At 42.2% G+C, this 16,146-nt stretch overlaps 2 protein-coding genes across 3 annotated transcripts in view; one reads left to right on the top strand and one right to left on the bottom strand.

The window, feature by feature from the left end:
- LOC122786422 (dolichyl-diphosphooligosaccharide--protein glycosyltransferase subunit STT3B) overlaps positions 1-8,172 on the top strand; it is a 72,169-nt gene extending 63,997 nt beyond the window's left edge. The window contains exons 10-16 of the mRNA XM_044052711.1: positions 403-614; positions 2,638-2,825; positions 3,567-3,738; positions 4,231-4,404; positions 5,013-5,126; positions 6,646-6,852; positions 7,880-8,172. Coding sequence (XP_043908646.1) covers positions 403-614; positions 2,638-2,825; positions 3,567-3,738; positions 4,231-4,404; positions 5,013-5,126; positions 6,646-6,852; positions 7,880-7,954 — 1,142 coding nt within the window. The 3' untranslated portion in view covers positions 7,955-8,172. The remainder of the gene's footprint in view (positions 1-402; positions 615-2,637; positions 2,826-3,566; positions 3,739-4,230; positions 4,405-5,012; positions 5,127-6,645; positions 6,853-7,879) is intronic.
- A 3,246-nt stretch (positions 8,173-11,418) lies between these two features.
- LOC122786938 (oxysterol-binding protein-related protein 10-like) lies at positions 11,419-16,128 on the bottom strand. Of its 2 annotated transcripts, XM_044053484.1 has the most exons (5): positions 15,596-16,128; positions 14,638-15,214; positions 14,114-14,296; positions 13,855-14,008; positions 11,419-13,146 (listed from the first exon to the last, which is right to left on the bottom strand). In XM_044053484.1, exons 2-5 carry the CDS (start codon positions 14,973-14,975, stop codon positions 13,102-13,104), a joined length of 720 nt encoding a protein of 239 aa, XP_043909419.1. In that variant the 5' UTR covers positions 14,976-15,214; positions 15,596-16,128; the 3' UTR covers positions 11,419-13,101. The 2 variants fall into 2 exon arrangements, with proteins under 2 accessions (XP_043909419.1, XP_043909418.1); XM_044053483.1 differs by having other exon boundaries at positions 14,638-16,128.
- Between the last annotated feature and the right edge of the window lie 18 nt (positions 16,129-16,146).

Genomic DNA, 16,146 nt, shown 5'->3' with positions numbered 1-16,146 from the left:
GTGTGAAGTACTCGGCTTTCAAAACACCATTTCTTTACAAAAACACAAGACCGCCCGGATCAAGGGCACCGAGAACCGCGGAGCGCTTACAACGCAGTCCTTCAGCAGCCTGTTTCTCCCTCTGACTTAATCAGCCAATTACAGCTATCGATTAGCCGTGCACCTGTTGAGCTGGGTTTGGCTCCTCTCAAGGACAGAGAGCAACCACAACTCTCTCTATTCAGGCTTTTGTATTGCACCCAGCGCACCCAGAATGATTACGCAGTGTTACTCTAGCTACTTAATTTCTCTTTTCCATGTCTTTATCTCCCTTTCACACTCTTCTGCCTCCTCTCCTTCACACTCGCGCCTTCGTTTCCTCTTTGTCTTCATCTTGTTTTTCCCCCGCTCTTCCTCTTACAGTGGCCCTGTACGCCATCAGTGCCGTCTACTTTGCCGGCGTGATGGTGCGACTGATGCTGACGCTGACTCCGGTGGTGTGCATGTTGTCGGCGGTGGCGTTCTCCAGCGTCTTTGAACATTACATGGGAGACGACACAAAGAGGGAGAAGCCGCCCGCCGAGGACAGCAGCGACGAGGACGACAAGAGGAATTCTGGGAATCTCTACGACAAGGTCAGGGCAGTAATAGTAGTAGTAGTAATCCTTTATGCGGTTATAAAAGGATGAATGGTGTTTTGTCACAGTGTTCAGATTTGGGCTGTGGAATTAAAATTGAAAAAAAAAAGTGTCTTGAAGCAAGAGTTGCTGATATGGTTTTTGTTTTATTTAGTGTAGTTGCACACTTTTATTGCACCTTCTGGGGTTAGAATTTGTCAGTTTCTCTCCTCACACTCCACCACATTTGATTAAACCGAGTCAACTGTGATTCAGCTGCAACTGTTTGATGCTGTTGCCACAATTTCAGCTCGCTCGCTTCATTTCTATGTATATATACACATATACATATGTGTATATATATATATACATATATATATATATATATATATATATATATATGTATGTGTATATATATATATATTAGACTTCCTTTTATTGTTTTTGCACAGAAAACACAGCAGTGAAAACTGGCAACGAAATTTCGTTGCTTGGCAGCAGATAAGAAACCAACACATAGCATTGAAATTTGTCACTTATGAGTTTTGATGGGAAATGTCTTTTATCTTACTGTAAATGTCTATACATGTATCTAACTCTTCATCCTATGATTAATAAAAAATAAATAAGTGTTTTTATGTAATAAATATATATAAAAGTAGTGCAAAAGAAAAACAGGAATGAAAACTGTAGCAGCAATATGAAAATAGAAAAAAGAAAGAAAACAGTTAAATATTGCACAGATAGTGTCGGGGGGACGACGACGACTGCTAAATTGTTATTTGGAATTCAGCAGTCTGATGGCCAGCGGAAAGTAACTGTTCTTGAGTCTGTTCTGCAGTGGATGCCAGACGTCAGCAGGAAGAACAATATATATATATATATGTGTGTGTGTGTATATATGTATATATATATATGTGTGTGTGTGTGTGTGTGTATATATGTATATATATATATATATATATGTATATATGTATATATATAAAAACAAACGATGTTTGAAAATCACGATATCGTCGTTTATTATTTAACATCCTTGCTGCTCTGCACGGGAAAGATAAAGTTAAATAACGCACTCGAATAAAACAAACAAGGCGCTGCTTATGTTGTGAGATGAGAAATGCTTTCAGACGGAATACAAACAACATTAACTCATGACTGTCCAGTTTGTTCATACGACGCGTCTTTGATTAGAAAAGCCACTGCAAAGTGAAGGTGTTGACATCGGAGAGTTAAACACACTTTTTAAAATTGTAATTTTAAATGACAGTTTGTGCATGTGACTCACTAACATTTTTGATTTCACACTCTGAAGCAGTGTCAGCGGCCCGTTTCATTTGCTCCATCTCATTTATTTCACTGCCGTTGCTGAAACGGGTGTAGTACGGAGCCGAGTGCAGCACAGCACAGCACAGTACAGTACAGTACAGCGCAGGACAGTCGGTAACGGTCTTTATTTAAACCACAGCAGAGGAAGTGGCACAGGAAATGGCAAACAGACGTGAGACGAAGAATCAGCATGGATGCGAAGGCTCATCAGGGAACAGACAGACAGAAGCCAGAGACGCTCAGGCAGGAACGTGGTGAGGTGAGATCAGGCAGAGGCAGGCTGGAGAATATAGGGAGGGCTGATTGCAGGAGATGAGGAGCACCTGTGATCACAGGTGAGTGGTGTTGGCTTGATGAGGAGGCGTGTCTTGGCAGGGAGAGTGGGGGTGGAGTCAGGTGAGTGTGGGAAAACTGTGACAGTTGCTCCTTTTGAGCCACACTTTCCAAGAAAGTAATTGGAGTTGCTGCTGGATGGGTCACGTTCATACGGAGCACTGAGCTTTTATTTTCCTTGCTGCAGCTCCTGTAATGTAATATCAAGTAATCACAGGGTTCATCTCACAATCCCCAGTGAGGTGTCGTCAGACAGTAACATAGAGCTGAAGGATGCTCTAATATACCATCAGTTCATTCAATATTTCACATCAGGAATCCGTGTTTCAATCTTCTTCTCCCCCCTCGAACTGTGAATGTGTCGTGTCTCCCCCTGCAGGCCGGGAAGGTGCGCAAACATGTGTCGGAGCAAGAGAAGGCAGAGGAGGGTCTGGGTCCCAACATCAAGTCCATCGTCACCATGTTGATGTTGATGCTGCTCATGATGTTTGCCGTCCACTGCACGTGGGTCACCAGCAACGCCTACTCCAGTCCCAGCGTGGTGCTGGCCTCATACAACCATGACGGGTACAGAGTACACACACACACACTCACACACACTCATACATATTTATGCTATAATGCATTCATGGCTTTTTAAATAACTACAAAGACTGGAGCTAAGCTGCTAGTAATAGGCCATGATGTAGAACGATGGAGGGCTCCACCTTGCGTGCAAATGAGCTTCTGCGTGCATGCATGCGTGTGTGTGTGCCGGAACACACAGTGCAGTGGGGATAGAAAGGGCGCACATGTATATTTCATAATAAAAGTGTTGTGGAAATATTGGTAAGTGCACCTATGAGCTTGAAGACGATTGTGTAACGCCGTGTTTCTAGGTCACAGGAAACGCCGTCTGCGGATGATTGCTGAATTTACTAAAGGCAGCTCTATTATTCTCTCTGAGTCGTTACGGGCATAATTATTCCCTTTAAGCGTTAGGGAGGAAGTTTTGAAGGCCAGGACTAAATTGTAGACTCAAGTTCTCATCCATAAATGAACGGTACATCAGCAGTTGTAAGACAATGGTTAAAGTGTGCTACCGGGCGCTGTGTCGCTGTCACACTGCACCTCACACGCTACTAAGTGTGAGGTGGGTTTTTTTTTGTACCCCACATTTATTATGCATGGATGCTCTATTTTCAACTGTCGGTGCCCTTCTTATTCAGTGTGAGACCTGAAATATTAATAACCCACGCTGCCACATGCCTGTCAACACCGTTACCTGTCAACACTATGGTTTTTTTGGGTTTTTTTCTCCCTTGTTAGGACACGGAATATCCTGGATGACTTCAGGGAGGCTTACTATTGGTTGAGACAGAACACCGATGAGCACGTGCGCGTCATGTCATGGTGGGACTACGGTTACCAGATAGCCGGCATGGCCAACAGGACCACGCTGGTGGATAATAACACGTGGAACAACAGTCACATAGCGCTGGTGAGTCTCTTTGCTCTGTTTCCCAACTTCCTGATTAGCTTTTTTCATGCAGGCATAGAGAAGCAAACATTTCCCATAAAGCAGCCACTGGACGATTAGCGAGCTCTTCATTGAATTTTTAACATAATTGCTAAAGTGTATAAAACCGCTCTCCCTCAAACAAGTCAGATAATCTTGTTTTAAGTTTTCCCATCGAATTTACACTGTACAGGGATTTAATTGCCGTCAGTGTGTGTGTGTGCGTGCGCGTGCGTGCGTGTAATGTGCGTGTGCTGCCAAATGGGGAAAAAAAAAGATGTCTTTAGTTAACTCTGTTAAAGCCCTCTAGCTTTCTCTTTTCTACCTGCCACCTGTCGTCTCTCCAGCAGCAATGATGGATCTCTTTGTAATGATTCCTGTTTTTTTTTGCCGTGGCAGTGCTGAAGCGCTGTTTTGTGAAACGGAGAACACACACACACACACCACTAAAGCATGAATCACCACTGTTTTCAGGTGGGGAAAGCCATGTCGTCCAACGAGAGCGCGGCCTACGAAATCATGAGGTCGCTGGACGTGGACTACGTGCTCATCATCTTCGGAGGCGTCATCGGCTACTCGGGCGACGACATAAACAAGTTCCTGTGGATGGTGAGGATAGCGGAGGGGGAGCACCCAAAGGACATCAGGGTGAGTGCGAGGCGGGGGGGAATAAAACGCCGCGTGTTGCAGCAGCTTTTCCTCAGGAAATTGTGTAGTAAGCACCTGCTCAGCAGTAAAGTCAATGTTTCTTTTTCACTCTTACGTTCCTGTAATGGTATTGTACTACACTGACGTTTGTACCCACTGTAGCTAATTTACCTTTTGACAATTGAGTTTATTAAATCAGACCTAAAAGTGTAGCGAATTCATCAAAGCACGATGCAGGTGATTATTCGTCTTATAAATAGGGCGTTAGAACCTCAACTGCTGTCACACACTTTATCCAAGAAGTCACCACAATGTGCTATTTTGGACTTAAATGATGAGAATAACCTGCGTTTCTCTCGTGCTCACAGCCACTTAGGAAGATTAACAGCACCATGTATGGTAAATAGTGGGTGGACAGCGGTTTATTTTTGCTTTAATTGATATAGTTGATGTTACTCATTTATGTTCAAGCGCCAGTGCTTATGAGTTAGTCCCATCAAATCCTCACATTCAGTCTCAGTCCGCCCACCGCCACTTCTTGCTGCCTATTCTGATTCTCTCCATCTCCCGACGCCGTGGACCTCACTGTTGTTCTCTGCTTTCTGTAGGAGAGCGACTACTTCACGCCACAGGGGGAGTTCAGAGTGGATAAGGCTGGATCGCCAACTCTGCTCAACTGCCTCATGTACAAGATGTCCTACTATCGATTTGGTGAAATGCAGGTGAGGAGCAGGGAGAAGTGCAACTCAACACTTACTCACTAATAACTCTTCATGTCTGCATCTATTCAGTAACCTTTCCGTCTGTGTGAGATAAAAATGTGGAGTTGTGATCCACTTCGTAGATGCAAACACATTCTGGGTCTATACTCGGATCAGAAATAACAAGCAGCTGTCACTACTGTAGTCGCAAAACTTCACGCTACTGTATCTGAAAGCAGAGGAGGCTGACAGACGAGGAGCAGAGCAGGGCTTTAAGAGATGCTGGTGGGATTTCCTGAGGTTTAGACGGTGGTGAGTCGGAGGACAGAACGGGATGGAGGAGGAATGTGAAGGATTGGCAGACGCTTTGAAATGTGCCACGGCTTCTCCTGTCCGTTAAGGAGCAGAGAGAGATGTGAGGGATTGTTCTCAGCAGGAGCTCGCGTCCCTGCTCGAGATGTAACCCGGACAATCGATGCAGACGCTCACAACAATGTCTCGGGTTAAAGACACACAGAAACAAAGTGTTGGTGTCGGGACAGTAGATTAGGTTTGTTGAAACTGGATGTGACATCGTGATATAAAGCCTTAGAGGACGTCAGGAGGAGACAAAAAGAAAAACAGTTTAGTTGATGAGGCTGGTTATAGCAGCAGCCCTGAGAGTACATAATAAATACAATAAATTCATGGTCACAGAAATCTGCACATGTATCTCATTTTCTCCACATTTGAATAGAGTTGAAAAACACTAATGAATACGTCTTGAGAGACTAAACGTTTGAGGCTAATGATGATCTAATATTTCATACTCGTGCCTCTTCTGGAGGTTCTGGAAAATGGAACAGGAGGGAGAGGAAAACGGAAAAGAAAAGCGCCGGGGCAGTGGGGGAACACTGGGGCGACGATAGTGTGTGGCTTTTAGAATAAAAGGTGACAAGGTCAATCCGATGTGAGAAGGACAGAGAGACGGTGGCTGAGGCTGAGAGAGGAGCAGACGGTAACGCAGAGAGCAGCAAAACATAAAAGAACTGTTTGTCCTTGTGTTCCGAAAATAAGATGACAATAAGATGAGATGATGGTCGACTCTCTTCCTTTTTTAAATGTCTCTTTTAAAGGACTCTTTCAGTTTTTGCTCATTAGCTTTCCTATCATATCGTTCTTGGTACGATGTGGAATATTTAAGAATGCCAAACTATTCCTCACTTATCTGCATATCTTTAAAGACTTAAAAAGCTTCACTTCCCTGTATGAAAGTCCTTCAGAATGTATTAGGAATTCTTTAAATTAATTTATGGCAGTTTTGGCAGAATGACAGAAAAGTTGACTCATCCATTTGTGTAGTAATAATTGCAGCTCTAAAAAATCACTTTATCCATCCATCCATTCTGTTGCGGATCCCCTTTCAGGTCAAACTGTGTAATTATGTACACATGAATTATGAACCGTGCATTAAATGTCATTCGATATTACATTAAAAGGCCTTTCAAGTCGAATATTGCCTGCAAATGAGGCGAATAACAAACCCTCCCACTTTTCCCAGCTGGACTTCCGGACGCCACCTGGCTTCGACCGCACACGTAACGCCGAGATCGGAAACAAGGACATCAAGTTCAAGCACCTGGAGGAGGCGTTCACCTCGGAGCACTGGCTGGTCAGGATCTACAAGGTGAAGAACCTGGACAACAGGGAGCCGCTGGACCACAAGCCTCGCAGCGTCGCGCCCAAGCAGAAGTACACCTCCAAAAAGGTAAGAGGGAAGATAATGGACGACATGAATCATCCGTTTAATGATTCATGTCGCATCCCAATGCCTCGGTGATTCATTTTGTCTCCCACTTTTAAATAGACTCATTTATCATTTAGCAGAGAAGTAAAAGGGCACCAAAAAACAGAAAGAGAAACCTAATCATCAAAACCCCGATCTTGACTGATTTTGCCTTTTCTGACTCCTGGATATTGAAAATCCCACTGAATGTAGTTGAGGTTTATCTCAACACTTAACTTTTTTAAACCATAATCTTCACTCTGTCTTTTCACTTGCACTTATGAACACTTCACTTTCCTTAGGCTTCATTTAGCCTGATTTCACACTTGGCTGCTGACCAATTAAACTTGACTGGCGACGAATTACAAAACGTGTTGGCGATGCGATGATTGGGCTGAAAATCATGTTTTAATCAGGCTTCAGTCAAAAACAACATCGCTGACAACAGATTTAACTGCAGAATGACTCATTGTAGGAATATTATATGATATATTGTGTTGCAACCAACAGTTTATTTTCATCATCGATTCATCAACTACTTGTTTGGTCCGTAAAATGTCAGAAAATGTTGAAAATTGTCGCTCAGTGTTAAACAAACCTGGAAATGATGATTTTCTCACATTTCTTGTTTTTGTCCACAAACCAAAATGATTCAGTTTTAATGATGAAAATAGAAAATATTCACATTTAAGAAGCTGAAAAATCAGAAAGCTTATTTTAATTATTAAAAAAAAACACTCAAACTGATTCATCAATTATCAGAGTAATTGACAATTAATTCAGTAGTTGATTAATAATTGAATAATTGTTGCCGTAATATCAGACCACACTGAATTGATTATACTTGAGTTTGTTTTTACCTTTTAAAATCAATAATGATTCATTATAGTCCTTAAACTGTGATTAATCTCCAGTTATGTCATAAAACTTGATCAAATCTATGTCAGTCGCAGGTTGTTGTTGTTGTTTTGTGTTAATTGTTTTTCTTCTTCTTCTTTTTTTTAATCAGACCGCCAAGAGAAAGCGAGGACACATCAAGAACAAGTTTGTCCTGAGGAAAGGCAAGAAACTACAAAAGAAATAACCCCATGGTGCTGATGATGGACTCCTCTAGGAAAACAAACAAATGCGAAGAAACCTCCAACCACCAATGAAGAAGAACACGGCGGGCTGTTTCTGTGGCTCTCGTTGTCGAGAGCGTCTCATTACAGCGCCCCCATGTGTTGAGGAATTTGAAGTGTCATATCTGGCTCGCTCCAGAACTATTGTCCGTTTTATTCTGAGGACTGCTGTCTTGCTTCTCTCCCTGTTATTTTTGTTTTCTGTAACATTTTTAACTTTGTACTTGAATGTGTGGCAAGGTACAGGGCTGCTCTACTCTACTCGGTTTTGGTGTCTGTTGATTTTTCGCACGCGAATTAACTGCTTATCAGTGTGTGTGTGTGTGTGTGTGCGTGTGCAGGAGGGTGGGGGGGGGTGTTTTGGGTGAAAGGGAAGCGAGAGAGAAAATAGGAACATTTGCACCAAAGACCCATCGACCTTGTTCCGCGGCACATGTGAACTTCCTGCTGAGAGTGAGGAGGTTCAGGAGTGAAAGCTGAGGACTGTGTTCCTGACGCGTGTACAGAGGAGAGTATGCGGCATGGAGGAACGTTACCGTCGAGGCACAGTTCATCTGTAATGTTCGTCATCATCTCCCTGATCTTTATTTTTCAACTGATTCGTAAAAGAGAAAAAAAAAAAACAATTGGCCTAATGTGTAAATATGTGATGTAAAGAAAATGTCTAAAAGGATGATAATATATTGGATTTACTGTGGTGATTTTTAAATATGCAGTTTTTTCCTCTTCATTTCTTTACGTGATTGTTGTTTTTTTTCTTCTCCTCTTCGTTTTTGTACGACAGCAAATAGAACAGTGAATGCAATAACTTGTACAGAGGGGCTCGAGATTTTTGTTGAACGAGTGAATGTGAATTTTTTTTTTTTTTACAAAGTTCAAACGTTTCCTTTTGTCCATGGATTGCGTAGATTGTAAATTTCTGCTGCTAGGATTTAAAAGACGGAAGCAAAGCATCTCAGTGTAAAAAGTAGTGATAATAAATGAGGGTCCGAGGGAACTCTCCAGGCGAGCGAGCAAAGCTTAGTGCCTCATCACTGGTCTTCATCACCTCGTTGATTTGTGTCGGTCTATACCTACGTTTTGTTCAGCTCATCAGCCGCATCGATGGGGCGGACTGGGCGCGTGGACCGGGCCGAGGCAGTCCGAGCCAGACTGTTGAAAAGTGGTACACAGGCCCTGATGCTGGAGTCAGGGAGGATCTGATCTGGAACGTAAAGATGCTCCAGACCTGTGTCCCAACCCCACACTGCATGCGAGTCTTAAAAGGTAACGAGTGTGTAGCTCAGTCACGTTGCTGTTGGAACCAACTGTCTTAAAAATGTAAAAAAAATTGCTAATATCCTATTTCTCAAAGTCCTCTGTGATGTGTTTATGTCCAAAAAATAGTCAGAAGGTCAGAACGAGTTCTTTTTTTCCCCCCTCATTCATTCACGATTAGTGGATGATGAAAAAACTCCGACAAAACCATTTAATCCTAGACTTTCTTGAGTAAATCTTGTGTGTTGATGTAAAAAGATAAAGAAGCCTTGAATGACGTTTGAGTAATGATTGCTTTAGTTGTGTCGGTGAACTGTTAACATGTGGACTGTGAGTTGGGACACAGCTGCAATCTGCAGTAACCTGTGACTTCTGCACTGTTCTTTATCTCCATGTTCCGCTGAGTTCAACACTAAAGGAGTTTCTGTACGTGCACAGGAAAAGACTAACATATCATACAGCCATTACTTTTTTGTCCCCTCTCATCGGGAAGTGACCGTGACGCGTCACCATTCCACTGCCCTAAAAAACTCACGTTTCAGGCTCTTATGCTCTTTGATTTCTCATTCATCAGGAGACTAAGCAGCAGTGTGACTTGCAGTTTGTCACCTTCTATTTTTGGTTTTTCTGCGTGGGAGTTTTCTTTGGTCTGTTAAGTTTCCCCTGTCCCTCAGTCGCTCAGTGCTTCTCTGTCACTCTTCAGTTGGATGCAGTCCCCTCCCCCCCGCTTCTCTGCTCACCCTCAAAGTTTACATTTTTACATTTGTGGTTCTGTTCGGCCATCTTTAAATATACTCTTCAATGAAAACGTGTGTAAGTTGTTGTTATTGACGTCGTCTCCTCATCAAACTTAATGAAATCATTTGGCCGGAGCCGTGTGTTTGCGTTGTTTTGTGTTTTTCTTCCTGTGCAGATCTGGATTTTGAAGCAGGGGAAGACCAAGTGGACCACTTGATGGCAGCATTAGCCTTTGAATGAAGATTCAGCAACAGTATGTACAGAGAGTGGTGTAATGCACAGTTTGGGAAGCATGCTCTCGTGTGGGCACGTGTGCGGGTGATGTCACAGTACAACCTTCCTTTGTATTTGAGTTCTTCTTGCTAAAAGCTCCTGAAACACTGTTTCCTCATGAAACTCAGTGGAATTCTATTGTTGCTGGTGCCAATCCCAGTCGGCGGTCTACACCCTGGACATGTCACCAGTCCATCACAGGGACACACATGGAGACAAACAACCATTCAGTCTCTCATACACGGTTAATTTAGAGTGTCCAATTTGCCTAATCCTCAAATCTGCATGTTTTTGGAATATACATGTGAGTATAATCAACTTCTGCCATTAAACCCTCCTAAATGTTACATACTGGACCTTTAATTCGGATAGTTAATTATAAAATGTGGTATAATTTGATTTCTTATAATTTTTCTTTATCCCTGAACACAAATATATTCCATTTATTCTAATTGTGTAACAAAAACATTTTATTTACATGTTAAGGGTTTGCTGGCTGGAACCACATTTTTGATTGACCAGTTATGATAAGCATGACTATTAGTATTATTAGTAACTATTAGTAAATATTATCCATACAGCAATTATCATAATGCTTAATACATCATTATCTCTTTGTTATCGTCTAATTGATTATGTAATTGTATTTATTTGCCATTTTTGTTCACCATGCTTTTAGAATAGCTTCCAGTTTTACAACATTATTACGTGTTAATGTAATAAATGTTGTACACACCATACCTTTGAATAGGTAGTAATTAGAGCAGAGTTACTAAAGACATTACTTTTAAAATGTCGTGTCCTTTACTGAGCCTTCTGAAGATAGAAGTAGATATCTGTGTTAGCATGATGGCTAGCTTGTATTTAGAAAATCAAGAATTTCTCAAACCTGGAAATGATTCTCGTCTAGTTTTGCTGAAAAAAAAATCACAACTTTATTTAATAATGAAAAAAAATCCTCAAACTGTTCTTACTAATCGATTATCAAAATACGACAATGGAGTTAATGGAGTAATTGTTTCAGCCCTAGTATAAACTCTTGTTCAGGAATCAGGATTAAATAATCCATGCTGAAGTCGCTCAGCAGTTTGGATGAAAACACTGAGTTTATAACTCAGAGTGTGTACAGCGTTTTTACAGGAATCATTATGAGACGAAATCATTTTTAAAAACGTACAAGGTCTTTATTCACAGTCAGTCCTTCGTTAATCCACAATCACTGTCCACTCGGGTGAGTCTGGATCCTTGTGGACTTAGAAAACTTAGTTAGTTGTATGTAAGGCGAGTGTAATAAAACAGGAACAAACTGTGGTAAAGTAACGGGTGACAGTTAGTTTTCTCACTGGTTGCAGGTTCATTCTCTTCTGCAGTATAGAATAGAATAGAATAGAATAGAATGTAATAGAATATGCCATGTACTGTTATGGCTTATAGGCTACAAACTGGCATCTGGTAAATTCCCTTGGTTCAAAATACCAATATTACAATACATCAGTAACTTTAATTGAAACAAGTGGCAGGAGTTTAAATGTAAAATGTCTGTTCATGACAAATAAGAAACACTAAAAGGCCATAAAAACACATTTTCAGCAGAGAACAAGATGAAGTGAATATACTGACATTTTCTCAACTTGCTTCGTTTTAGGGAAACAATTCAATGTGGACATTGTCAACAAAATGCATCAAATGTTTACTGTAAAACGGTGAAAACTACAGTTGCGTGACGGTTGCATTTCCTCTCCCGCTGCTGCTGCTCCCTGTGATTGCTATTCTGGTAGATTCCTCTCGTCTTCACAGAGGGAACCTTCCAGCAACACACAGATATGAGAGCGAGCCTCATCCATATTCATCACCAGGGGCGACCTAAGGAGAAGCATTAACTGCGTGTGCGGCGGCTGCTTAATTACACAAGTGCCACTGTGAGGGCACAGATAGGGAAACAATTAGAAGACGCCCTAGAACAATTCACCACAAACAAACCCGGCGTTTTTATCTGGAGAGGGGAGACGGAAAAAGTGCCTAATGGCTTGAATGTCTGAATGAGAGAGGTAGTAATGGGATGGGGAGGCGTCTCACTCGGTGGGTGACGCGGTGTCAACGGTAACGACGTAGAACGGGTAAAACAAAGAGCGCGTCGTGGTGCACGCGGTGCAAGATGGTAATGTAGCGTACTATCACATACATTCATAGTGCAGACTAAACAATCAGGACCTCTTACCTTCGAGTAGCTCATCGTTCTGTACTGTATAATAACATAAACACATCATCTAATAAGAGTATCATATTAAATCTGCTCAGGTGTTATTTTTAATCTCCCTTAAAGCTCTTAGAGACGACCCTGATTGGTAAAAGCCATAGATATAAAATAGTAAATAATTTCTATGGTAAAAGTGCTTTATAAACGACGTATTATAGTACATACTTCCATATAATGTGTATTCATTAACATTAACGTCCATTGACTCGTACGAATGCTGCGTGACAAACGGAAAGCTTTGAACCAAAACATGAGAAAAGAAAAGATCAAACCGGTGGTTAATGTCATTACTGTGCATGTGCAAAAAAGGCCTTGGCAAGGTGAAAAATAGAAATACTCTACTTTGAATAGTAATACTATTAACTGTATATAAAAATGTACTTCTGTCCCAAGGTCTTGGTTCATAACAGTGGACATCCCTTTGGCACCTTTTGCTTCTTTGAAGAGTGTGTCCCATAAGAGTTGGTAGTTTGAGTCTGAAGGTCAGTGGAAGACACCGCTGCCTTCCACTCTGACCCCCTGACCCCCGTCCTCGGCGCGCGGAGGCGGGGTCTCGGTCGTCGGGGGCGCGGAGTCGCTCTGCCGTCAGGTCGACTTCCACAGTGGGTTGTTGTAGATCCAACCGTCGCCCTGTGTGTGTGTGTGTGTGTGTGTGTGGGAGGGAAATGAGATGTTTATTAACATAGATGAACACATGAACAGTGCTGATATCTAATCGGTCACAGTGTCATTGTTTTGGAGCTCCTGATGAAGATCACCTGGTACAGCAGGGACTCTGAAGCTCCACTTCTTTCATTCCACAGCCTGTTCTCTCAATAAAGACTGAATGTTTCTATGATCTTGTTGAGAAAAAAAAGTGGTGGTTTGATGTTGGTTTGGGTCGATTAAGAGTTTTGGATTGAGTTTGTTTATGTCAGTGAGGGTTTAGTTGGTTTGTGTTGGTTAGTTAGAACACCAGTGTTGACAGACATGTTCTCCGAGCACTTTGTAATTGTCTTTCTTAACTTGTAGCATGCACCATTAGGGCTTAATCGTCAACTATTTTGATCATCGATTAATCGTTTGTTGGAGTGTTTTTTTTAATAATTGAAACACACTTTCATATATTGCAGTATTTTCTGGTTTCTTTGCTCCATATAAGAAAGAAATCATTCAAAAGAGACATTTGAGAACATCATCATGTCCATTGAAAGCACTTGTTTTCCCTGACGTTGAAGATGAGTTACTTTTCTGTCTCAAACATCCACTCTGTGGTTATGTTTAGTTCCTGGAACCTTTTGGCCGTTAGTTAATGTCAAGAAAAACAACCAAAGTGAGACAATGTGTGCTGTGCTGTACCTCTTTAGTGAAGTATTTGGGTGTCCAGGGTTTATTATCAGCCGTCCTCTTCCTCTCCTCCGCTCTCTGTCGCTCCTCCAGCTTGTGTTTGTGCTCCGTGGCCTCATCGATGTTTCCTTCCTTCAGGGATTTGGTGACGTGTTGCCATAACAACCTAAAAAAGCGCCACAGGTAAAAAAAAAACCAAAACAAATCAACGTCATCTCTTCAACCTGTTGAAACATTTTCGTATAAACTCAGCTGGAGGTGCGTGGTTGACCTGGACTCTGTCCAGCCCTGTCGCTCCTCCGGTCGGAGTTTCTTCCTGGTGACTGGGAGCTTGGTGGTGTCGATCACCTTGGTTTCCCCGCTGCTGTAGGTGAACTCCAGCGTGCCGTTCCACTCACCCTGTGCTTTACACACAATGGTGTTGGTCGGGTTGTGTTTGACCTCCGCCGTCACTCTGCGTTGACAAAACAGAGTTTAAGACTCTGATCTCCCTCAGTCACTGAAAACTTCAGCCGCTCCAACTCACTTTGTTATTGCTTCCATGCTGTGTCACGCTTCACTGTATTTTATTTTTCAAATCTGCTGAAAATTGCTTTACAGCACCGGAAATATTTTAGAAAATGTCACAGTGCTGCTCCTAAATCACAAACTCGTGCTTTGGAAAGCATTTATTTAAAGGAGTCTTGTGTCTCTGTTGAATGTCAAAAATGATACAGCAGGATTTGCTTTCTAAAACATTTCTGAACATTAATACTCTGTGGCTGCACACACACACACACACACACACACACTCACCTGTGCACCTTCCCTCCGTAGAATGGCTTGGTGTGGAAGGTGACGGTGGCCGAGTAGCCGCTCTTGACGCAGCTGATGGACACTTTGCCCCCCAGCTCCACCCAGGGAACGGTGAGGATGGAGCGGGCGTAGGCACAAGGCAACGTGAAGACGTACTCCTCATCATGCTCCAGGAGACACAGGACTCCTGAGTGGACAGAGGACGAAAAGGTGAGAGGAGTTTGACAAACACACACGACCCTCATGTGGAGGATACAGTGGTAACAGTGAGTGAGTGAGTGAGTGAGTGGTCCTGGACCAACTTCACCAGGAGGGGGCAGACTGTCACAGGAGTTCATTTAAGTGTTTGGAACTGAGCAGATCCATCTATGGATGAACCATAGATTTGAAAGCTGTGTTCACAGTGAACATGACACAAGGAGATGCTCATTTTGTGCCAGTTGCACCAGGCGACCCACATCCTGCAAAGAATTTCCGTAATTTACTCCCAAATTGAAATATTTGAGCTGCGATGAATATTCATACACGTGGTGAATGTCGGCGACGTTTAGATTCTTCCAACATCCTGACGTTAGTGCTGTGTGGGCACAACCAGAGGAGGAGAGAGAGGGAAACAGAAGTTGTAAAATAAAATGTGTGCGTGCCACAAACTGTGAACGTACAGATGTGAGTGAGCAGACTGAGCAGATGTCAGTTGTGGTTTAGTTTTGATTTCATTTTGACTTTAATTTTAATTTGTCTGTAGAACGGGTTTCCTGTTGGGCCCCCTGTAGAACAGCCCCTGTGCCAACACACAAACTCTTTGTGCTTAATCAAATGTTGTGATCTCATCTGTGCCTGGTATGTAGATTTTCCAAAATGCACTTTTAAAACTTACAGAAGCAAAAGAAATGACAATAAATGTGACACCTACACATTTTATAATGTTCTTAAATACTACTTACATACTACTACTTACTTCTGCATACTTTTCTCTTCCCATCGTTCTGATACAAGCTCAGTTTTGTTTCATCAGTCCAGAGAATCTTTTACTAGCCTTGTTGTAAACCCTCTCTATTTACATTCCTGATAGTAGACTTTAGCAATGACACGTCCACCTCCCTGTGTGTGTTCTTGACTTAACTGGATGTTGAGAGGGTTTTTTTTCTCTTCACCATCAGAATAATTCTGCAATCATCACTTTCCTCGTCTTCAGTGGTCTTGCAGGTCTCTTGGTTTTACTCCTTCTTGTTAAGAATGTACCAAATTGCTGATTTGGCCACTCGTAGTGTTTTTGAAATCTCTCTGATAGGTTTCTTTTGTTTTCTCAGTCAAATGATGGCCTTCTTCATTTGCATCGACAACTCCTTGGAACTCCTGGAAAATGAAAAGCCACTAAATGCAAATTCAACCCTTGCAGTCAGCTGCAGACTCTTATCTGCCTGGTCTGTGCAGTTTTGGTTCTATAATGACAACAAAGACCATTTCCAGTATAGTGAGGTAACAGGCCATGGAAGTGCTTTTAATTAT

Source organism: Solea senegalensis, linkage group LG20 (assembly GCF_019176455.1).
Source record: "Solea senegalensis isolate Sse05_10M linkage group LG20, IFAPA_SoseM_1, whole genome shotgun sequence".
NCBI lineage: Eukaryota > Metazoa > Chordata > Actinopteri > Pleuronectiformes > Soleidae > Solea > Solea senegalensis.
This window is presented reverse-complemented; position numbering and strand designations above follow the sequence as displayed.

Coding starts and splice junctions, on each gene's coding strand:
- LOC122786938 (XM_044053483.1), bottom strand. CDS start 14,975: ATGAACTCCTGTGACAGTCTGCCCCCTCCTGGTGAAGTTGGTCCAGGA. Junction 14,297..14,637: donor TACGGAGGGAAGGTGCACAG/GTGAGTGTGTGT, acceptor TTGTCAACGCAG/AGTGACGGCGGAGGTCAAAC. Junction 14,009..14,113: donor CAGGGCTGGACAGAGTCCAG/GTCAACCACGCA, acceptor GCGCTTTTTTAG/GTTGTTATGGCAACACGTCA.